This window comes from Phyllostomus discolor, chromosome 10, assembly GCF_004126475.2.
Source record: "Phyllostomus discolor isolate MPI-MPIP mPhyDis1 chromosome 10, mPhyDis1.pri.v3, whole genome shotgun sequence".
NCBI classification, from domain to species: domain Eukaryota; kingdom Metazoa; phylum Chordata; class Mammalia; order Chiroptera; family Phyllostomidae; genus Phyllostomus; species Phyllostomus discolor.
Window position 1 is genome coordinate 13,813,368 of NC_040912.2, and position 25,731 is coordinate 13,839,098.

The 25,731-nt window shown below is 36.1% G+C and overlaps 1 protein-coding gene and 2 pseudogenes across 2 annotated transcripts in view; 1 reads left to right on the forward strand and 2 right to left on the reverse strand.

Moving 5' to 3' along the window:
* MPP6 (membrane palmitoylated protein 6) overlaps positions 1–25,731 on the reverse strand; it is a 100,438-nt gene that overhangs the window by 42,232 nt on the left and 32,475 nt on the right. For both annotated transcript variants that reach the window (XM_036010495.1, XM_036010494.1), the window contains exon 2: positions 8,868–8,986. In XM_036010495.1, the coding sequence (XP_035866388.1) occupies positions 8,868–8,984 (117 nt within the window). In that variant the 5' untranslated portion in view covers positions 8,985–8,986. The remainder of the gene's footprint in view (positions 1–8,867; positions 8,987–25,731) is intronic.
* On the forward strand, positions 12,739–15,409 carry LOC118497044 (annotated as a pseudogene).
* Positions 23,884–25,731, reverse strand: part of LOC114507293 — a 33,911-nt pseudogene continuing 32,063 nt past the window's right edge.

Sequence of the window (25,731 nt, forward strand, 5' to 3'; positions counted from 1 at the left end):
CAGTCTAGAGATGTTAATTCTGTTCTACCACATCGATCCCTATAATTATTTTATATTCCTATGGTTCAAAATACCACCCTCCCCTTCAACCTTCACTCCTCTGCTCTGAGTAAGAGATATAAAGACTGTCCCTTTCCCTGGGAAACATATAATAAATGGCTTTCTTTAAGGTACTATGCCAATATTCTATGTTACAGGATCAGTAATACTTTAGATATTGGTAGACTTCGATTCAATTAAAGACTTTGAGATAAAAAGTAACAGAAGTGATTACTGACTTGAAAACTCTAATATAGCAGCACCTTCCTTTCTGTGTTCATCTACTTTATTGCTCCAAAATTGGGTGGGGACAGATGGGAATGTGGAAAAACTAATGGCAAGAGATAAAGAGGAAGTTAAGTAGGAGGCAGAATCATGTAATAAAAACAAACGTGCCTAAAGATATTTTCGCATCAACTGCAGACTGGTTCTATGGTAGGAAAGAATTTGACAATGTAATACAGAAATTCTCAGAGGTAGATAAAAGTATTTTTGTAAAACTGCAGCTGTAATTATATTAACATGGAAAATCAATTTCTGAAATATAGTTGGGTTCAATCAAGATTGATTTTATTTTTATAGAGAAAGCAAATGCAGGTTCATATTTTTAAATATATAGCTTTTTAAGCTCTATGATTTCGTGAAAGAAGTTTAAAGTCAGAATTTATTTACTAGATTTCAAGAGGCAAGTACCACCTGAAATTTAATCAAACCAAAACAAAGGAAACACTAACCAGAGTGACAGATGAATCACATGCATTTGAATAAATGGGTCTTGTTTCCTTAAAAAGAAACACTAGAGGAAGCTAGCATAACTCAATAAAAGCATATCTCACCTGCCACAAGTGGCTGGAAGAACATGCTATGACTGACTTTGCAGAACCCTTGGAGCTAATACAAATATGGCCTAGCCTTGTGGTATGGCCAGTTCTGAGAATGTTATTCACCACTACACCTTAGAAAAATAAACTACAGAGAAGAAAAAGTGCTTTCAGAACTTCTGAGTATTTCACCCAAGTTCAGTCTAATCCTGCTTGCAAAGAAATTTAAAAAAAAGTTAACTTAAAAAAATTTTAACAAAAGTTGTGAGCTGTATCAGAAGTGACAAATACTATTTTCTGTTAATGATAATCCACTATTACTTTGTGTAGTAATCGTGCCTTTCTCCCTTAAGAGAACCAAAATATCATAAATTGTTTGTATAGTCCTAGAACATGGCTAAGTATGTAGCAGTTGCTCATTAAATATTTTTAATAGAGCTAAGTAAATGAGAAATAAGTTTGACTGTGGTCAAGAGTCATTCTCTCATTTTAGAGACTTTAGAACAAGAAAGATGAAGAGAAGGCCACAGTCAGAAATGAACAAGAATTTGAGCACAAAGTAGAAATGAGACAGAGAGAATGAGAAACTCGATTTTTATCTTGCTTCTTCATACATTATATGAAAAAGGATGAGATCTGTTCTGAACAAAAAAAAAAATGGATGAAATAAGTATAAGTAAATTAGACTTGAATTCTCTAACAAGTAAAGAATTTGTCAGAAATCATCCAGTTAAGCAGAAGGAGTTCAAATTCTTGGACTTGATAAATTATATCTCAAGGTACTCAGGAAGCTTCTAAATGGCACTGCTAAGACACTTTTAGAAATATCTATACAATTAGGAGGACAAAACATGTCAAAAAACTAGAAATGTAAACCTATTGTATTTATTGAAGGAGAATCTTTTTTCGAAGCTTGGCTTTAATAGTATTCAGAGAAAATATAAAAGAATCTTTGAGAGGGAAAGAGCTTCACAATCTGGAAGCTAAAAACCACAGGTGGCAAATACAAGTCGTCCCCCCCCCCCCCCCCCCCCCCGGCAGCCTGAATCCGGCCCTCCACCTGGTTTTATCTGGCCCAGCACCTTGTTTCTAACCAGCGGCAGTGCCGAGCTCCTTGCCCCTAGTTAAGAAGTAGTTACATTTATACAGTCCTGAAATTACATTCAGCCCTTTGGAGGCAATCACGAGGTCAATACAGCCCCCGGTGAAAATGAGTTTGACACCCCTGCTATAAACAAAAAAGCCCCAATAACATTAACTACATGAACATTTAAAATTTCATCTTGTCAAAAACCAGCAAAGTCAAAATACAAATAACTGGGGTCAAAATACTTACAAATTACATTACAGACAAAAGATAATTTCCCTATCTATAAAGGACTTCAAACCAGTAAGGAAAAGCTCAACATATTAAGAGAGATGGACAAAGAATATAAACAAAAAGTTCACAGAAAGGAAAATTCAAATACCTCTTAAGTTTATGAAAAGATACACAACCTCATTCATGATAAAAGAAATACAAATTAAGAATATAATAAACAATCTTTTTTCCTTATCAGGCAAAAGTAAAAATTCTAATTACATTCCATATTGGTGAGAATATGGCAGAAGATAGGCACTCTCACACATATTTTACTGATAGGAACACTTTGGTGAGCAGTTTGACCATATCTGTCAAAATTATGAGATTCTCCTAAAATTTATCCTAAAGACACATACATGTACAAAATAACATGTAGCAAGACTACACATATGAGCATGGTTTGTAAGAGAAAAAGCAATATAAATATCTACCAGAATGTAAACTAACATTTTTTTGTTATATTCAGATAATGGAGAATGATGCCACTTTTACAAAGAATGAGGGTGCTCTATAGGTGCTGATGTGTAATCATATGCAAAAAAAAATCAAGACTTAGATTTTAGAGAAAAACACAGCTGCTATTATATTTAATAGTGAATACTATTACAGTTAATAGCTGGTTCCCCCTCTTACCATTCTATTCAACATTTGTATTGAGGTTCTAATCAGGACAACCAATCAAAGGTATGTTGGCTGAGGAAAAAAAGGTAAAACTATCTTTATTCATAGATTTTTATTTAGAAAATTCTAAGGAATCCACTAAAAAGCTATCAAAACCAATAAACAAGTTCAGCAAGGTTGCACAATATAAGACCAATGTACAAATATCAACTGTACTTCTATAAACTAACAATGAACAACCTCAAGGTAAAAATAATAATAATTCTACTCAAAATAGCATTGAAAATAAAATGAGTAAATGTAATAAATGAAGCATAAAACTTATACTCTGAAAACTATAAAATACTGTTGAAATAAATTAAATAGAAAATCATTTTATGTTCCTGAATCTGAAGTTGCTAACATTGTTAAGATGGCAATATTATCCACAATGATCTACAGACTAAAATGCCTGCTGGAATCCATGCAGAGTTCTTTATAGATACCAACAAGCTGATTTCAAAATTCATATGGAACTGCAAAGAACTCGGAATAGACAAAACAATCCTGAAGAAAAAAAACCAAAGTAGAATAACTAATACTTCCTGATTTCAAAACTGACTACAAAGGTACAATAATCAAAACAGTGTGGTAGTGGCATGAAGACAGGTATATAGACCAATGGAATAGAGAGTCCAGAAATAAACTTTTGCATACAAGGGGGTAGCCCAAAAACCCCAGAATTTATTTATAACAAATTGTGTATTTATTCTTACATATTTAAACTTCAATCACCTTCAAAGTACTCTCCATTTGATGCAAAACACTGAGAAATTTTTTCAACTGCTCAAAATTTTTGAACTTTGATTTTAATATCTTTTAGTATTTCTGTCATTTTTTGTTTCACTTCTTCCACATCAGCAAAATGTTTTCCTTTGAGGATTTTTTTTCATCCAGGGAAACAAAAAAATGTTGCTCAGGGCAAGATCAGGTGAACAGGGAGGGTAGGGCAGGGGTGTCATGCCATTTTTGGTAAAAAAACTACTGAACACTCAGAATGGTATGGGCATGTGGACTCACTTGTAAGTCACCCATCATGAAATGGGCAAATGTATTGAAGGAGTCTTAAAAAAAAATCACTGAAGCCAAATGCACCTCTCACAACAATGCCAGCTGGCACACTATTACAGATGGGTTCCTGGAACACTCATCTAGCACAGGAAACCTGTACTACATGGGGCCCACCCTCCAGAAGATAATTCCTCTCTTTTTTTTGGCAGAGGGTCCCCTCTCGTATATGGTCAAATAATTTTTCACAAGGATGCCAAGACCATTCAAAGGAGAAAAGATAATTTTCAAGAAAATGGTGCTGGGAAACTGGATAATCAAATGCAAAAGAATGAAATAGGACCCTTACCTAACATTATGTAAAACAATTAACTCAAAATGGATCAAAGACCTAAATGTAAGACCTAGAACTTTAAAATTCTTGGAAGAAAACATAAAAACTTCACAGCACTGGATTTCTCAGATTTCTTGGATATGACACTAAATGCACAGGCAACAAAAGAAAAAACTGATTAACTGGAGTTCATGAAAATTTAAAAATCTGTGCACCAAAAGAAAATGCCAAGAGTAAAAAGGCAACCAACTAATGGGAGAATTATTGCAAATCATATATTTGATAAGGGAGTAATATCCACAGGAAACTTCTAATATTCTACAACACAGGGAACTTCTAATATTCTACAACAACAAAAAATAATTCAAAATGCACAAAGGACTTCAACAGACATGTTTCTTAAGATAAACACATGGCCAATAAGTACATGAAAAGAAACCTGTGAGCCAGAAGATATGTCAATAGAAACCTGTGATACTAAAAATCAAAGAGAAAAAAGAATGAAACATGGTACAAAATATCTAAGAAACAAGTGGGACAATTACAAAAGATGTAACATACACATAATGAGAATATGAGGAGGAGAAGAAAAAGGAAAAAGAAGAAATATTTGTGGTATATTTGTTGTAACTAATGAGCTAATACGGACACAGTATTATTAACTCAAGTCTATATAGTGCACATCAGGGTCCACTCTTTGTGTTATACAGTTGCATGGGTTTTGACAAATGCTAATGTCATCTATCCACCTTTACTATTCTGTAAAGGTCTGTATGACCTTTATCACACAATTATTCACTGCCCTAAAAATGCTGTGTTCCACCTAGTCATCCTCCTTTGCACTCTCCCAAACCCCAACAATTATTTTTTTTGTACTGTCTCTATAGTTTTGCTTTTTCTAGAATGTCAGATAGTTGGAATCATACAGTATGTAGCCTTTTCAGACTGGCTTCTTTCACTTAGCAATATGCATTTAAGGGTTCCTCCATGTCTTTTCATGCCTTGATAGCTCATTTATTTTTTTATCTCTGAATAACATTCCATTGTCTGATGTACCACACAGTATTTATCCAAGCACCTTACTGAAAAACTTGGTTACTTCTAAGTTTCAATGATCAACTCACCTGGGTAAATATCAAGGAGCACAACTGCTAGACTGTGTAGTAGTAACACTATTTTTAGCTTTGTAAGAAACTGCCGGACCGTCTTCCAAAGTAGTTATAGCATTTTACATTGCTACCAGCAACAAATGAACAGCTCTCTGTAGGATATGTTTTGCAAATATTTTCTCCCAGTCAGTAGCTTACCTTTACATTTTCTTAATGGTGTCATTTGAAAAGGAAAAGTTTTTAATTTTGATAAAATCTCATTAATCAATTTTTTTTGTTAAGTTCTATGCTTTTTATATCTTACCTAAAAACTTTCTCCTTAACTCAGGGTCACAGAGTTTTTTCTTATGTGTTCTTTTAGTTTTAAGTCTTACCTCTTAGTTTTCAGATCTAAGATCTATTTTGAGCTAAGTTTTATAACCAAGGTGAAGAAAAAGTTGATGTTCATTTTTTTTGTATATAAATATTCAACTGTTCCAGCAACATTCACTGAAAATATTATATGATCATTTTGTCGTTGAACTACCATGACACTATTAACAAAAATCAATTGACTGTATGTGTAGGTCTCTTTCTGGACTCTATTCCATGCCACTGACCTATATGCTGAAACTACAATCTTCATTACTGTAGAGTGATTGTAATCCTTGAAATCAGGCCACGGAAGACATAGCATTTTGCTGTCCTTCAAAATTGTGTTGTCCTTCAAAATTGTCCTTCGAAATTGTGTTATTTAAAAATTTCAATATCATCCTGTCAACCTGAAATTCTAACTGGGATTATACTGAATATATATAGCTGTTTGCTGAGAAGTAACATGTTAAGAATATTAAGCCGTCAATCCTTCACTTATGTATGTATGTACGTATGTCTGTCTGCACAGGCATACCTTGTTTTTATTGCACTTTGCTTCATGGGTGTCACCCCAAAGCTCCAATGAAGATGTACAAGAATATTAATGTTGTTTCTGTGCCTGCTAACACAACAGCCATTCTGCAGCCCATGGATCAAGGAGTAACTTCAACTTTCAAGTCTTACTATCTAAGAAATACATTTGTAAGACTATAGCTGCCATGGACAGCGATTCCTCCATTGGATCTGGGCAAAGTAAATTGAAAACCTTCGGGAAAGGACTCATTATTCTAGATGCCATTAAGAACATTTGTGTCATGGGAAAAAGTAAAAATCCCAACATTAACAGGAGGTTAGAAGAAGTTGATTTCAACCATCATGGATGGCTTTCCGGGTTAAAGACTTCAGTGGAGAAAGTAACTGCAGATGTAGTGGAAAACAGCAAGAGAACTAAAATTAGAAGCACAGCCCAAATATGTGACTGAATTGCTCTAATTTCACAATAAAACTTTAACAGATAAAGTTGCTACTTATGGGTGAGCAAAGAAAGTGGTTTTTGAGATGAAATATACTCCTGGTAAAGGACTCAGAATATCAACTTAGCTGATAAAACAGTGGCAGGGTTTGAGAGAACTGACTTCAATTTTGAAAGAAGTTCTACTGTGAGTAAGGACTTCACAGCCCTGCCCTCCTGCTCCGTAGCTTTCCCCAAATGGTTCTTGCTTTAAAGACCCAGTGCCATATATCCTTTCTGACCTTTTCACATAGCCATTTGTCATTCCCAGAGTGTGGATTTAATCCTCTCTTATGATCATTTTTTAGCCACTTGTTTTTTTCTAAGACTTCCGAAAGATCATAACTTTTACAAAGCTTTCCATTGGTAAGAGCAAATTAATGATGCAGATTATTTTCCTCACAAACTTAATCCATTTTAAGATCGCATGATATAAGTAGAAACTAATCCACCTGCTGATTGCCCAACTGGAATTTTTTATTTTAGTCATTTTTGACTGCAGTGTTTCCAAAATTTAATAGATGATCCTTTATTTTAATAATAACATATAGGACATGATTTACTTTCAGATTCAAGATTTTGTCACAAATATCAACCACTGTACTGTGTTGTGAAAAAAGTAATACATTTAGGGTCTGTTAAAATACATAGGGGCAGGCCCTTTAAGCCTGTATTATGTGGCTCACCCTGAGCTCTTATTGGTACTTTAAAAATCGTTTTTTTACTCTTCCTTTGATGTCATACTGTTAGCTGTCAGTTTTTCTTGTCAGTGTATCTCTTAAAACTCATCCCCATGTTCATTTAATCTACAGCTTTTGATTTATAGATTTAGAAACTAGACAATATTATGTAAGGCAGGTTTTGAGAAGACTTCAATTTTGAAAGAAATTCTACTGTGAGTTAAGTGCTATCAAAGAGCATTGCATGCTACAGAGAAATCATTCACGAAAAGAAAGAGTGGACTGATTAGCAAAATTCACTGTTGTGTTATTTTAAGAAATTGCCAGGGCTATCCCAACCTGCAGCAACCACTACCCAGATCAGTACGCAGCTATCGACAGAGAGGCAAGACCCTCCACCAGCAAAATGATTTTAATAATTTAAAAAATTATTTTAAAATAATTTTTTAGAAATAAGGTATTTTCAAAATTAAGATATGTACTTTTTTAAGACATAATGCTATTGCACACTTAATGAATTACAGTATAGTGTAAATGTATCTTTTATATGTACTGGGAAACCAAAAATGTTGTGACTTCCTTTATTGTGGTGGTCTTGAACCGAACTCATAATTATCTCCAAGGTATGCCTATGAAATGAACCAGTCAGAGAAAGACCAATACCATATAATTTCACTCATATGTGGAATCTAATGAACAAACTGAACAAACAAGGAAAACAGAGACAGGCTCACAGACAGTGAGCAAGCTGACAGCTCTGGGTGTGGGGAGGTTAGAGGGTAGAGGAATTGAGCAAAAAGGAAAAAGGACTCATGGGCATGGACAACAGTGTAGTGACTGCAGGGGATCGGGGGTTTAAGGAGACTAAATGGTAATGGAAAAAAATTAAATTAAAATTAAATAGAATAAAAAATAAAATAAAATAACCAAAAATCAATCAATCAATCAATCAATCGGTACCCTTGCTGTTGCTGAAAATGGAGATAGGACCATGATCTTTTTCACAGGTCCCATTAAAACATGACTATTCAGTTAGAGTTTCCCTAAAACTTTAAATGTGTTAGGCTAAAACTAAGGGTCATTTCACCCTATGTTTAAAGTCAGCAAAGAAGAGGCATAAAGTGGTCCAATTTTGATGGATACAAAGATTTCATTAAGTGGTTAGTACTGTTTGCTAACTAAGCCTAAGTTCTAAAACACCAATACCTAAAAAGACCTCTGCAAAAGCAATTTAAAAAATAATTTGGCCCTGGCTGGTGTGGCTCAGTGGATTGAGCTCGGGCCTGTGAACCAAAGGGCCACAGGTTTGAATCCCAGTCAGGGGACATGCCTGGGTTGCAGGCTAGGTCCCCAGTAGGCGAAACACAGAGGCAACCACACATTGATGTTTCTCTCCCTCTCCTTCTCCCTCCCCTCCCCTCTCTAAAAATAAATAAATAAAATCTTTAAAAATATAATTTAATAATCTTATTAATAAACCCATATACCTTAGCAAGTGATTTTACAATGGGATTCTCCATAATCCCCTTGAGGAAAATTAGGTCTATTTCTTCTGCTCCTGTAGATGAGGGCAGCTCCGTAAGGTTATCCAACACTTGCTGCATTGCTGCTGAGATAAAAGCAATATATTAACAACAACTAAAAAAGCCTTCAGTGAACACATACCAAACATAAAGATGTTGTAAATATTATAGAATTGTACACTTGAAACACGTAATGTTATTAACCAATGTCACCCCAATAAATTTTAAAAAGCCTTAAATGTCAAGCCATTATTAAATGATTATAAAATAACTCAAAGGCATTAACAATGAACACTCTTGAAAAAAATCACATTTTTAAAAACCTGAATTGTTAAACAGTGTAAGTTTCAAATTGACTTCTCATGAATTACTAGTAGGACAGGTTTTTATATGCAATTTGGGCTTTATCAGACTACCTTACACATACTTATAATCTTACACTTCCTTTATATCTTCAAATAGAAAAACTTTACTTAGGAAGAAATATGAAACTTTAATAGAGGTATAAACAAGTATAGAGACTGAAACAGTAATCAAGAAACTTCCCACAAGTCCAGAACCAGATGGCTTCACTGGTGAATTCTATCAAACATTAAAGAACTAAAGCCAATACTTCACAAATCCCCTTCCCCCCAAAAAGGAGAGGAGGAAACACTTCCCAACCATTCTATGAGAATCTGATACCAAATCCAGATAAAGGTATCACAAGAAAATTACAGCCAATATCCTTTATAAATGAAGATGCAAAAATATGTAATAAAAGACTAGCAAACTGGATCCAGCAACATACAGAAAGGATTGTACAGAATGACCAGTAAAATTTGTCCCAGTAATGCAAGGGTATTCATCAATATATGGAAATCTATCAATGTAATACACAGTATTAATAGGACAAAAAAATGATATCTAAATAGACACAGAAAAAACATTTGACAAAATCCAATATCCTTTGATTATAAAAACATCAACAAATACAAGAGAAATGTCTTCAACTTGACAAAGGAGATCTGTAAAAATTTCCATAGCTTACATCATACTTAATGGTAAAAAACTGAAGGCTTTCCCATAAAATCAGGAACAAAGCAGGAAGTCTACGCTTGCCATTTCTACTCAACATTCTACTGGAGGTTCTAGGTGGGGAGTTAGGAAAGAAAAAGAAATAAAAGGCATCAACATTGAAAAAGAATAAGTAAAACTATCTTTTTTTTTGTAGATGACATGTATATAGAAAATCCTAAAGACTATACAAATAAATTTATTAGAACTTATAAATTTATAAATGAGTTCAGCAAGGTTACAGAATACACGATCAAAATACAAAAATCAATTGTGTTTCTATACACTAACAATGAACAGCCTGAAAATGAAATTAAGACAACCATTCCTTTTACAACAATATCACAAATAAAACAATTAGAAATCAGGATAATAATTTCTAATAAAGAAGTGCAAGGTTTTGTACACTGGAACTATAAAACACTATTGAAAGAATTAAAGAAGACAAATAACAGAAAGCTATCCCATTTCACGTTAGGATGGCAATATACACAAAATTGAGCCACAGATTTAACACAGCCCTACCACAATCTCAGCTGTCCCCTCTTTTTTGTTGTTGTTGTCGCAGAAATTGATAATCTTAAAATTCATATGAGAAGTACAGAGGACACAGAACACCCAGACAATTTTCAAAAAGAACAAAGCTGGAAGATCCACACTTAATTTCAAATCTGACTGAAGAGCTACAGTAAACAAGACTGGCATAAAGACAGACATATAACTAAATGGGAGTCCAGAAATAATTCCATAAATTTAGTCAGCTGATTTTCAACAAGGGTGAAAAGACAATTCAGTGGAGGAAAGAGCAGTATTTTCAACAAATGGTCCTTGGACAAATGAATATGCATATGCAAGAGAGTGAAGCTATAACCCTTTTCATTTCCTATCAGTCTTGATTTTATTTAGACTATTTATATTAGTTTTATCTCCTTTTCACATTTCTTTAAGTCTACTAATATTAGTTGTTTATTTTTAACATTCTTTTTCTACTTTTATTAAAATAAAATGTAAACACTGTTTAAAGTCAGATTGTATTACTAAGTGGCTTATAATGAAATATAGCAGTTCTCTGTTCCATACTATCTATCTCCCTCCCAACTCATCCCACCTCTCCAGAAGCAACTACTTTGAATTTAAGTTTCTTTTAATCACATCTATATTTCTGAATATATGCTAATGTTGCTACTTTTAAATTGATCCACTCAGACATTATCTATTTATTTTCTGTTAGAATACTAGAGGGTTAAGCTTTTACCTTCCCCATCCCTATGCTGGCAATTTTCTTTTTTATATAACTAACAGTAGGTACTTTTCATATGGGACTCCTACAAGTTTTTCCAAATGTTCCAACAAACTTTTCAAAGTTCTAGCAGTAATTTTTTCCAAATACTCAAGCAATTTTCTAACTCTATCAGACCTATTCCCTGGCTTCTACCCTTAAACTCCCTCCCAAAGTGTTCTTTCCCTGTACTTTAAGTCTTGAAAAAAGGCTCCTACTCAGAATATGTAAATGAGTGACATTTTTGGAAGTAAAGAGGTGAACAGGAGAAAAAACATGCCCTTAAAACAAAGAGAAGGAAAACCAGTATGGGCTATGCTGAAGAAAGAAGACACTAGGAAACAGAAGCTACTTCACAATTTTGCTGCAGGCCCAACGAGTACCTTTAAGTGGGCAGAAAACAATAGGATCAACAATCTTTAGGCATATTTTTACCCTCTGACTATAAATGTAGTTTAAGCTTTACTTTTCATACTTTTTTTCCTTCCTTTGACATTCTGTATTTGACATCTTTTTTATTTTTAACTTTTATTATGGAAAATTTCAGCCATACATTATTGAAGACAAAAAAATACAACGAACCCAGTAACTATCAGCTCCAACAACTAGCAGCACGTGGGAATTTTGTTTCCTACTCCCATATACTTTCGATCCTACGTAACTTTGAAGCAAGCCCTAGATTTCATATTTCAGTGTATACATCTAAAAGATCAAGACTCTTTTTAAACAAAATGCTGTTAGCACAAAATATGTAACCAAAATACTGTTAGCACATCTAAAACACAGTAATTCCTTAATATCATCAAATATCTAGCTGGTGTTCAAATTTCCAGTTGTATTACAGGTTTTTTAAAAAATGTATCTTCTGTATTGGTTCTTGAGGTACTGAAATTTTTGTATTTGCACTGAATTAAGTGGGAAGAAAAGTGGCAGAGACTGTGAAATATACCCTTGGTTATTCTGAACACCTTCTTAAGTTGTTTCATTTTTGATTATATGAAATTTAGTTAAAAACTGGTAAACCTGTCAATATCCCATGTCCTGGAAAGGGAATCTTGAGTACCATCAAGCTGCCAAACATTCTGAAACTAATTTGTACATTTAATAGAGTTCTAATAAAAATACAGCAGACCCCCACACAGCCCACCTTTCAGGCCAGGCCTGGCTTGAATGACCCCGCCCCCCCCCCCCCCCCCCCCCCCCCCCCCCCCCCCCCCCCCGGCTCCAGGAAATGGCCAGGGAGCTCCAGGCCACCTGGGCTCATGACACAGGGCAATAGCACAAACCAGCGGTTTCCAACCGAAGTGCTGCAAGAATTTTTAAAACATGCAATACCTGACAATTTAGTCATAGGCACTGACCTCTTTTCTCTTAGATGGTCAAATAAAAGGATGACAAAAGCCAATACAATAGCTGTCTGGTGTGACTGAATCAAAATTATACCTGTTTTTTATAGACTGGCAAAAAATATATTTTTTGGTGCTGCAGAATTTTCATAATTAGTTTATGTGTGCCATGAAATGAAAAGGGCTGAAACATCACTACCGAAAACCCATGAAGTTTGCATGGGGTGAGGAGGCCATGTGTCGGACAGTAACTGTCCGGGGTGAATATGTGGCTGACAAAGGTTGACCTGGTGTTTGTACTACTATTTATTTTTGTAAAGAAGCAAATAATTTGCTTTTCAATGAAATCTTGAAGAAGACCTTGTGTCCCTGTAGGACACGTGCCCCCAAAGACTTGAAAGAGGAGACTGACACTGGACTATTCAGGCTTCAGTCGATCAAGTATGAACCCTAGCTCCTTGTGGAGGATGATGCAAGACTGCTACATCTGGAAACCCAAGGGAAATCAGAGTAAACCTACCTGTACAGGATGAAACCTTGGGATGCCATTCATGCCAGGATCCCATTTCAAGGTGAAGGCTGGCATCCCCATTCCTTAAATGAGCAAGAATTTCTGCTCCTACCTGCTAGAACTTTGACACACCAGTACCCCTTGAAAGGGTCTGCGCAAGGCCCTGACTGACATCCTGATGGATGGCTCCCTCCAGGAAACAGGTCTGTGGACAGAGTACCTGCACTATCCGGAGGCACTGACTGAGCTGGCAACAGTGATCAAAGCACAAGGTGAAAGGTCTCGGCAACAAAACCAGTCAGCAGCCAAAGACCTAACCCAGCCTCCTGAAGTCTCCCCAACAACCACCAAGTGACGTATCTCCCCTTCAGTCAAAAGAATAAAGGAGCCAAGCTCTGTCTTGCTGAAGCCACAGCCAGTCAGACTGCAGTGTGCCTGCCAGGCAGCCCCGAGGTCGTCCAGCTCAGTAGGCCCAGATCTGGACGGGCCAAAGCCCCACCGAGCCCAAAGCTCTCAGAGGATCAGTCCCCAGTCCTTATGTGGAGTTTCAGAACATCTGCTAAGTATTTATTTTCCCCTGGTAGCACTTCTTTCTGAGGTTGCAGTCAGATGTTATTGTCAATGTTCCCGTCAATGCTTCTTTAAAAATCCTCACTTGGTTTTGATCATAGTTCACCTTTCCTGCCACAGGCTATTTAACCCCAAAGGTGAAAGTTGGGGTAAGGGTATTTGGTGTCTTTCCTATCTTCCCTTTGTACATGGTTGAATGGGAACAATTTGGGGTATCTCAGAGTTGACTGGTGGGAAAAACAGACAGGAATTGTTGGGGAGGTTAAGTGAGGTTGTGGGCTCCAGATCAACCAGGATGTCAGAACATTAACACAACCTCCCTGCTATGCAACACTCATTCTATACTCTGTTGTGAATAAAATACTGTTCTCACACTTGGCATAATCCCATCTCCCCTTTTTTTACTGGGATGGAAGAGTATGAGACGGGAGATTATGAAGGAATGGTTTCCCCTAACAAGCCAAATCACCGGTCTGACTTTATAGTTATCTAGTAATACAAATTATTTTAAAAAATACAATTGTTCTTTTTAACTAAATTATCCTAAACACATATGAAAAATAACTGAGAAAAATATATAAGAAATGAGAGCCTTAACCTTATAAAATATTAAAACATGAACTAAATCTATAATAATTGCTCAGACATGAATAACCACAAGGCAACTCTAGAGTATGTAAAAGCTTAATATATGAAAGAGGAAGTTCTCTGTAGTGGGAATCTTGCAAAGCTGGGTGGGAGCCAGAGAAACAGGGAAGCATCCCAATGTACTCAGAGATTCCAAGAAAAAAGGAAAGTCCCAAAACTTAAAAGGTAAGGTATTTTGCTGTTTTTTTTTTTTTTTTTTTGCAAGTTCCACTTCTCCATAATCACCAGAGGACAGACTCTTAATCAGAAGCTAGATTCAATAACATATAAATGGGATTCTTATTTGAGCTAGAGAAAACTTAATATATTTAATCTAGACCCTTCAATTACAAATATGAACAAATCAAGAATCAAAAAACACTTAAGAAAACTAGCATTATAAATATAACTCATCAAACTCAACAAACTGAAGCATTAACCACCAAAAAAACCCCCACAATTTTTTTAGAGTCAATTGAGGGGAAAAAAGAAAGAGCAAAGGAGATAAAGAAAAAAGATTAAATTATAATGTGTAGGAATATCAAACTGAAGAATTCTCCCACAGGAAAAGGGCAATAAGAAAAAGGTGAGAAAAATACTATGGATCATGAAAGACCAAAATTTACAAGGTAATGAGAAATTCAGAAATAGAAAAAAATAAAAGGGAAAGCAGAAATCAACTCAAAAATAAAGAACCATAGATTTGGTCAATTAGCCAGCTCTTTCAAAAATACCAATAAAAGCAGACAAATACTTGGTCAGTCTGATTTAGAAAAGAAGACACAAATAACATTAGGAATGCAATGAGACAGTAACTGTGGGCATAAAGATTAAAAAGAGAACACAATGAACAATTATATTTTAAAATCTAGTCAAGTAGAGATTTTTGCAGAAAATGTCAATTATTGTAGTAGAAACAGATAATAAGGAAATAGTTCCTAATAGAAGAAATTGCAAAGGTTTTCAAAGATCTTTTTATAAAGATGTTAGCCCTGAGCAGATTTAATAAATTTTAACAAACCTTCAAGAAAGAGATAATTCATGTTTTTAAAATAAAACAGAAAAGATTGAAAACTTTCCAACTTCTATGTGGATTTCAAAACTCAAAGAAAATCAGCCCTGGCCAGGTGGCTCAGTTGGTTGGAGCACTGCCTCATACATCAAAAGTTTGCAGCTTCAATTCCTGGTCAGGGCACATACCTAGGTTTCGGATTCCATCCCTGGTTGAGGTGTGTATGGGAGTCAACCAAATGATGTTTCTCACATCGATGTCTCTCTCTCTCTCTCTCTATCAGTAAATATGTCTTCGAGTGAGAATTTAAAAAAAAAACCTCAAGGAAAATTATAAACTAAACCCACTGATGAGCATATATGCAAATATCTTAAACATATTGGCAAACTGAATGTAACAACATCTTTAAAATTAACAATTAGGAGCAACTACAGTTTATCCTAGTAGTATAAAGATGGTTCAACAGTAAAAAATAAATAGTGGATTGGTCAAAAAGTTCATTCAGATTTTTCAATAAGATAGCTCTAGTTGTGCTTAGTTGTCAAAACAATTTTGTTAGACTGTAACGTGACAGCTGTCATATCAGCAGGCATTTTAAAAAAACAAAAATTGGTGAATTTTTGTGTGGCCATTTCAATATTGAAGATGGAATAAACATTTTCAGCATATTATGCTTTATTATTTCAAAAAAGGTAAAAACACAACTGAAATGCAAAAAAAGATTTGTGCAGCATATGAAGAAGGTACTGTGAATAATCAAATGTGTCAAAAGTGGTTTACGACATTTTGTGCTGGAGATTTCCCACTGGATGATATTCCACAGTCAGGTAGACCAGCTGAAGTTGATAGCGATCAAATCAAGTCTTTTGACAACAACCAATGATATACCACAGAGGAGATAGCTGACATACTCAAAATATCCAAATCAAACCCTGAAAATCATTTACACCAGCTTGGTTATGTTAATCACTTTGATATTTGGGTTCCACATAAGTTAAGTGAAAATACCTTCTTGACCATATTTCCACATGTGATTCTCTACTTAAATGTAACAAAAACATTCTATTTTTAAAACAAATTGTGATGGGTGATAACAAGTGCATAGTTTACAATAAGGTGGAATGGAAGAGGTCATGGGGCAAGTGAAATGAACCACCAGCAACCACACCACAGGCAGGCCTTCATCCAAAGAAGTGATGTTGTGTATAAGATGGGATTGGAAGGGAGTGCTCTATTATGAGCTCCTTCCAGAAAACCAACTGGTTAATTCCAACAACTATGGCTCCCAATTAGGCCAACTGAAAGCAGCACTCAACCTAAAGCATCTGGAATTAGTCAACAGAAAACGTATAATCTTTCATCAGGATAACGCAAAACTTTATGTTTCTTTGATGATCAGGCAAAAACTGTTACAGTTTGGCTGAGAAGTTCTGATTCATCCACTGTATTCACCAGACATTGCACCTTTGGATTTCCATTTATTTTGGTCTTTACATAATTCTCTCAATGGAAACAATTTCAATTCCCTGGAAGACTGCAAAAGGCACCTGGAACAGTTCTTTCCTCAAAAAGATAAAATGTTTTGGGAAGATGGAATTACGAAGTTGCCTAAAAGATGGCAGAAGGTAGTGGAACAAAACAGTGAATATGTTGTTCAATAAAGTTATTGGTGAAAGTGAGAAAAGTGTGTTTTATTTTTACTTAAAAACCAAAAGAACTTTTTGGCAGTATAAGAAAAAAAAAAAACTCACAATCATCTGAATGCTTCTAATACTTCAAATAAAATTTAAACTCAACCTTAAGGGAAAATCTTACATTAGTTAAAACAGAATAAAACCAGTTATCGTATACCAGTATCTACAAAAAGCATCACACTTTAATAGAGAAATGTCAGAAGCTTCACCATAAAGGCAGGGACAGGAGAAAAATGCCCACTAACACCATTGCTTTTCACACCTATGTAGAAAGTTTTGAGCACTGTAGTTAAGACATGACATATTTTTTTAAAAAACAGATGATAATGATCTACTTAGAAAAGTTTCAAGGAATCAGTTGAGAAATGATTAAAGTCAGTTATAAGAGTTTGGCTAAGTGACTAGACATAAGAGCAATATAGAAAAATCAAAAGTTTCCCTAAATAATAGTAATAATTCAAAAACATCACTGGGGATTAAAAAAAAATCCTATTCACAACAGCAACAAAATCTAGAAATAAAAAATAACGCTAACTTAAAAATGTTCAGATAGGAGGAAAATTGTAAAATATACTAAAGGACAGTTAAAATAAATGAAGAGACCATGTGGTGGAGTAAGAAGATTCCATGCTATAAAAATGTCAACTCTCGGGCTTCTGGCCAAGATGGAGGTGTAGGTAGATACAACTCTGTCTCCTCACACAGCCAAAAGAAGGACAACAACAAATTAAAAAAAAATAATAACCAGAACTGTCAGAAAATTGAACTGTATGGAAGTCGGACAACCAAGCAGTTAAAGAAGGAACATTCATGCAGACCAGTAGGAGGAGTGGAGATGGGCAGAAAAGCAGCAGGCTGGGGCAGGCGAGCCAGCAGCTGGAATACTGAGCAGTCCCACATTTACATGTGAATAAACTGGGAGGAACAACTGGAGAGCAAGACAGACCACACAACCCAGGGTTCCAGCGTGGGAAAACAAAGCCTCAAATCCTCTGGTGGTAAAAACCTGTGGGGGTTGCAGTGGTGGGAGAAACTCCCAGCCTCATAGGAGAGTTTGTTAGGGAGACCCACAGAGTCCTAGAATGTATACAAACCCACCCACCCAGGGAATCCGCACCACAAGGGCCCAATTTGCTTGTGGGTAGTGGGGAAAATGAGTGAAAACCAGCCAAGAGCCTAGCAAGTGGCACTGTTCCCTCTAGAACCCCCTCCCCCACAGACAGTACCACAACACAGTGCAGTGGGCTGCCCCACCCTGGCAAATACCTAAGGCTCCTCCCCTTACAACATAACAGCTGTGCCCAGGTAAAGAGATATAGTCCAAGTGAAAGAACAGATCTCAACTCCAAAAACAGAACTAAGCAATGAAGAGAGACCAACCTACCAGATGCAGAGTTCAAAACACTGGTAATCAGGATGCTCTCAGAAATGGTTGAGTATGGTCACAAACTAGAGGAAAAAGTGAAGGATATGAAAAGTGAAATAAAGGGAAATGTACAGGGAACCAACAGTGAAGGGAAGGAAACGGGGTCTCAAATCAACAATTTGGAGAACGAAGAAATACACATTCAACCAGAACACAATGAAGAAACAAGAATTCAAAAAAATTAGGAGAGGCTTAGGAATCTCCAGGACAACTTGAAACATTCCAACATCCAAATCCACAGGGGTGCCAGAAGGAGAAAAGGAAGAGCAAGAAACTAAAAACTTACTTGAAAACATAATGAAGGAGAACTTCCCCAATCTGGCAAAGGATATAGACGTCCAGAAAATCCAGGAAGCTCAGAGAGTCCCAAAGAAGTTGGACCCAAGGAAGCACACACCAAGGCACAGCAGAATTACATTACCCAAGGTGAAAGATAAGGAGAGAATCTTAAAAGCAGCAAGAGAAAAGGAGATGGTTACCTACAAAGGAGTTCCCATAAGACTATAAGCTGATTGCTCAAAAGGAACCTTGCAGGCAAGAAGGGGTTGGAAAGAAATATTTCAAGTCATGAAAGGCAAGGACCTACAATCTAGATTACTCTATGCAGCAAAGCTACCCTTGAGAATGGAAGGGCAGATAAAGTACTTCCCAGATAAGGTCAAGTTAAAGGAGTTCATCATCACCCAGCCCTTATGATATGAAATGTTAAAGGGATTTATCTAAGGAAAAGAAGATGATCAAAAATATGAACACTAAAATGACAACAAGCTCACAACTATCAACAACTGAACCTAAAAAAACAAAAACAAAAACAAACTAAGCAAAAATCTAGAACAGGAACAGAATCACAGAAATGAAGATCACAGGCAGGGTTATCAGTGGGGAGGGACAGGGGAGAGAATGGGGGAAAAGGTACAGAGAATAAGAAGCATAAATGGTAGGTACAAAATAGAGGGCGAGGTTAAGAATAATATAGGAAATGGAGAAGCCAAAGAATTTATATGCACGACACATGGAAATGGACTAAGGGAGAGGAATGCTGGTGGGAAGGGAGTGGGGGTGCAGGGCAGAAGGGAATAAAGGGGAGAAAAAAAGGGATAACTGTAATAGCATAACTGATAAAATATACTTAAAATTTAAAAAAAATTTAAAAACCTTTAAAAAAGTGTTTTGAGCAATGGAAGAAAATCTTGAACAAATAGTACTTTGAGGGTAACTGACGTTTAAACATGTAGGAATAAATATACATACTTTAATAAATAAATTTTGGGTTCTTGAGGTTCCCCTTTTATTTTCTTCATACATAGAAATACTAAAAAGTAAGTTTACAGCCTCTAAGCCTTTTAATACATCACTAGATTCGATCTAAGCCACCCTTTTCTGGTTTTAGCTGTACTCATCTTCCCCTTGTCCCGATATAAAGTCCTCTCCTCACCACCACATATACATAACCACCTTTGCATACCCACTGCATTTTTTGGGCCACAAGATGCACCTAGGTGTTAGAGGAAAATAGGAAAAAAAATTTTTAAGCAAAACATGTATAAAATATTTAATAACATAAATAACATAATATTTCACCAATGTAAATGTAAACATAACTCAACAGCAGCGTAAACAACCATTATTCCTCCCAAATTGGGGTGGGGGGTGTGTTTTATAGTCCGAAAACACAGTAGTTCACAGGCACCCTTGAGGAGCAGCAGAGCTCTGTCTCTGGCTGCCTCAAATAGGAGAAAGTCTCCTAATACATGTATTTTCATAGTATTCTACGTTTTGAAACTCTGATAAACCTATAATTAGGTATTTTGGTATTTGTTTAATGTATAATTCCCTTTCTAAAATAACTCTGATGAGCACAGAAATGTTTTTCTTGTTCAAACCTATATTCCTACCAACTAGCCCACAGGCTGCACATCGTAAGTTCTCAACAATATAGTTTCAGTCACACAAATGCAACACTATTAAGTTACCAAAATTAAAAATAATTTTTTAAATTAAATATTATTTAGAAATACATCTTTATATTATTGGAGTCAGCACTTCCCACAAATTGTACAACAAGCTGTAGAGAAGGAAGCCATCTCTTTCAAGGGTTAGTCAACTTAAATGACAAGCCTTTACAGTAACACTTCTTAAATATATTTCTAACTTTCTATAATATACCAGTGTGTGAAGCAAATTTAATAAAATTAATGGTGTTTACCCACCTATATTCTGCTCTAAAAATCCTTCTAAATTTGTTTTACAAAACATTTCTCAACTAACTCTTTATAACTCTTGGTAAATAAATAAACTAGGTTTTTTTTAGAATTTTTTAAAAGATTTATTTATTTATTTTTAGAGAGGGAAGGGAGGGAGAAAGAAAGAGAGAGAGAAACATCAATGTGCAGTTGCTGGGGGTCATGGCCTGCAACCCTGGCATGTGCCCTGGCTGGGAATCGAACCTGCGATACTTTGGTTCGCAGCCCGCACTCAATCCACTGAGCTATGCCAGCCAGGGCTAAATAAACTAGTCTTAATTAATTAGGGCTAGAACCTACTTAATATTAAAAATCCCTTTGTAAATTCATTCCTGTTCAATTCAACAAAATGAATCCTCCATGAAAAATATGACAGGTAACTTAAGTTTTCATAAGGTGTTAAAATTTGTCCTTTTTATTTTATAGGTAAAATAATTATTTCACTAGAACCATGCTACATAGTTTATAGAATCCAGGACATGTCTATGTGCATTTGGAAAGATTTAAGCATAATTTAAAAGGAGGTATCTAAGTCAATTAGACTACTTGTACTGTATTTGCAATCTAGCAACTAAATTCTTTTTAAAAATATACTTCCAAGAAATGTTACAGCAAAAAAAGAACCTATAGAAATGTGGCTGAGGTCAGGTTTCTTTAAGGTTAAATTTTGACACATTGTTTTCGTACAACTGATCTGACCATGACAGCAGAGTTCTTGTCAATCATTAGTTAAGTCAATAAAAATTGTTTCTAGATTATGACTATATGCTGTCAATACTTTAGCTCCAATTAATATCTTAAAATTCTAATTTGGTTATATTGAATCACAGAAGGAAAGTAAAATTTTCATTGTGCTCAGCCTATTTAACGAACATTGACTGAGTACTTACAGGCCAGATACTGAATGTTACTGAATGTTAGATACTGAAGATAACAGAGATACTCTTTCCTCCAAAAAGTCAATCTAGTGGAGTAGAACAAAATGTGTATAAAGCACAAAGATACCAACACAATGAAGGTATCGCAAAGTTAGGCAATATAGCATAGTGGTTAAGAGCCTGGACTCTGCCACTTAACCAGTCCTGAAAGCCTAAGTAAATAACAACCTCCCCAAGTCAGCTTCTTCCATCTGTTAAGCAGGAATGACAATGGTATCTATCTCACAGGGTTGTTGCTGCTCAATAATACATGGAAAACTCCTAGAACAATACTTCCTAGTGCATTATTAACATGGGGGGGGCGGGTACAAGGAAAAAAGTAGAATATTAACTCTTTCTTTGATGGAGATGGTGGGAAGACAAGAAGATGGAAAGTAGAGACACACCAGTGGAAGGCATCCTACTGGAAATAACCAAACTCAGTTCATCCTACTGAAATTCTTGAATGTATGATCAACATTTAAAGTCTAAAAACAAAATGTAGAGCTGTATTTTCCAAAGCATTCCTACAGAAACTCTAAGGGTGGAGTCAACAGAAGAAAAGGGCAGGCACAGCAGAGCATTCAGGGCAATTAAGGAGCCCCAGTCACAAGAGCTCACGTGTTGGTGGAAACACCACAAACTTCCTTCCAGAGATGGTAGGTGTTTATTCTGCACGGGAAGGTTCCTAACAGGAATACGGAGCACAGAAGCTGAGGCAAATCTGGTTTTTCACAACAGACACCGAAGGTGGTGGGAGTGGAGGAAAGGAGACTATACAAGACTGAATACACTGTAGCAGTGTTTGTCAAACAGAAAACATTTGGCATTTGGGGAGCAAAAATTCTTTTTGCACAGGACTATTCTCCACCAAATGCTTGTAGTGTTCCACATTTATGACAACCAAAACTTCCCAACACTTCTAGGAGTACTTCTGCCCTTCTGTTCTTCCAACTTAAAGCACTGCACTAATATTAATATGTCCTATCTCCAGGGTAAATTCTTCTTAATTTAGCTATTGCAAGGGCTCCCAGCTCGCTCACCTGCTCTTGCCTACAAACCTGAAAGGGAAGTCTGCCTGAGGACAGGCTCACCACTTCCTTAGTCCTACTCACACCCTCCCACCCAGAGAGAGGGCTCTGAGTGTGGGGTACAGCCTACACAACTGATTCAGAGGAAATCCTCATCAGATATGCGAAGGCGTATTCTGGATTAATCAACCTAGACTCTCATTTATAAACATAAGGTCTAGCTCACCAGATATTTGAACAAAATATCAGTGACAGTGGGCAGAGCTGAACAAACCAAAATGGGGGGCAGGGGGATGGTGGAACAGATGATGTTGAGAACAGAACTTTAAAGGTTATTTTCATTAGTCCTGACTAGTGTGCTCAGTTGGTTGGGTGTTATCCCGCAAAACAAAAAGTTGTCAGTTCATTCCCTGGCCAGGAGGTGTCGACAAGTAACCATCAATGTTTCTATCCCTTTCTTTCTCCCTCCCTTCCCCTCTCTATAAAAATAGATAAATAAAATTGTTTAAAAATTTATTTTCATTTGCATTCTCAGAGATATATGTGAGAGGCTATTGTACTGATGAAGGAATGGGCCACCAAGAAGGAGAAAATGGAGCAGCCTGAGAATAAGAAAAAGTTCCTGGCAATTAAAATTGTCATTTTTTAAAAAATCAAACAGTACATTAACTGACAGAATAAAGCTGAAACTGCTAATCTGAAAAATCGAGCCCAAGTAAACTCCAAAATGCAGAACAAAGAGGAAAAGATGGAAGATAGGAGAAAACTGAAAGCACACAGGCCAATCCAATAGTGCACATCAGGAGTCTCATAGACAAGATCAGAGAAAAAGATGGGGAGGTAGCTAAAGAAAGAACAGGAAAAAATGTTCCTGAGTTTTAAATGACAAACAAACTTCAGAATGAAGGGCTTGCCAAGTACAGAGCAGATCGAAAGAAAAAGACCCAGATACGGACACATCTAAATGGAACTTCAGAATGCTGAGGATTAAGAGAGGAGAAAATGGAGATCAGCAGACTTGCATGGCATTTATTACTGGTAACACTGAATGCCAGAAGATGATGGAGTAAACATGTCAAAAGTTTTGATGAAAAATGAGTTTAAAAATGTTTACATATATGTTATTTCTAAAAGCCATTATATAGCCATTCACCTATACACATAATGTGATATAAGAAAGTGTAACCAACTTGAAGTATTTTAAAATAAACACAAAATTGATCTCCTCCAAAGAGATCACCTTTCCAGCCTTTCAGATAGAATTTATGCCTGTATTTAAATATATATATATATTTTTTTTTTAATTATATGCATGTGATTATTGTTCAACCTAGTGATCTTTCCATACTGGAGCTCATTTCTTTTTTTTTTTTTCATCATCCAAAATATTTTTAATAACAAGGTGTGATCTGGGGTTAGTTTTTGTAGCCATGGCTGGCCCAGTGGCCCCTGGGAGGGCGGGTAGAGTTTGGTGAGGCTGTGTGGAGTTCCAGGGGCCTTGCAGAAATGCCTGTACACCGCTTCACCCTTGTGAGGACCAGAAAGAAGACACTGCCACGGCCCTTGGGGGAATCTGGGGCCAGCAGGTCAAAGGTAAGGATCTTAACCTCAACCTTGAGGACAAGGCTCCAGGTGCAGCTGCTCACACAAGTGCACATATTTTCAGTCTGGGCACCTCCTGGGCATGCACGTTGTCCGTGATAATCCCTACAACCACAGTAGTTTTGCCCTTCTGGCCAGGAAGCTTCATATTCTGAATCATCCGGGAAGGGGACAGAAGCAGCAGGTGAGTGCCACTCATGAACAACCTCTTCAGCACCACTTGGTTGAAGGTGGAGTTGTTTCATCTGTCCATTAACCTGTACAGCTTGACCAACAGCCTTAGGTAGATGTCCTGGCTCTTGGGTTCCTTGTACTGAACTTTTTGTCTTTGTTGTGGTGGATGGCAACTTCCACGATGGAGCCTTCTGCTCCACTAGGTCCGGGAAATAGAGCTCATTCTTTTCAATACATCTCATACTTCACTGTATGGATGCATCAAATTTATTTAGTCTGTCCTCTGTTGATAAAATATGCATGATGTTTCCATTTTTTTGCAGTTATAATCAGGGTTATAATCAGAATCTCAATAACCAACTTAATTACAACTGCCTTATCTTAAAAACTATGTATTTTTTAAAAAATAAAATAGGTTTTCCTAATTTCATCATCTTAACCTACCACTTTGCACCTTGTCATCTTCCGATGACAAGTTTAATTCAGAAAGTGAACAACTGCTTTGAATGAACTTATCAATGTTCCTGTTACAAACCATATGCTTTGCAAAAGCAGCTAGTTTAGCCTTCTGGCAATCTTATTTCTCAGAAAGAATTTTGCATTACATGCAGCGCTTTCAAAAAGAAGTCCTCTCCAAAAATAAAAAAAATAAAACAAAAGGAAAAGGAAAGTTCTAGAGCACATTTCCAATTCTGGACTAACTGCCCCCATCCCTGAAGCCCACAGCATATTCAAAACATTGGTTTACTTCCTTCTGGCCTCCATGGTCTCTGATGAGGAATCCACATCATTCATGGTTACTGGTGGTTGTTGTTTTCTGTTTTTAGTATTTTTTTCTTTGTCTTATTTTCTACAATGTGATTATAACATATCTGGACATAAATTTCATTGGGCTTATCCTGTTTGAGCCTACTTTTCAATGAACCTCTTTCATCTACAGGTGTATATCTTTCATTAAATTTGGGAAGTTTTCAGCTACTATTTCTTCAAATATATTTTTCTGCACAGTATTCTTTCTTTTTTACTTCTGAGTACCTGATGATGAAACAAAATATGAGACCCTCTCATATTGTCCCATAAATCCCTGAAGTTCTGCTTATTATTTTTTCAGCTTTTTCTCTCTGCTGTTTAATTTGGGGTAAATTTCATCTGTCTTCAATTTCATAGACTCTTTGTTGTCTCCATTCTGCTGCCGTGTTTGTCCATGAGTTTTTGTAAATTCCAAATTATCCATTTGGTTTTTCTTTTATTTTACTGACACATTCTATACACTCTCCTTCCTCATTTATACTTTAAATCTTTCTCAGAGGATCCCACATCCGTGTCCCACATCTCAGCAT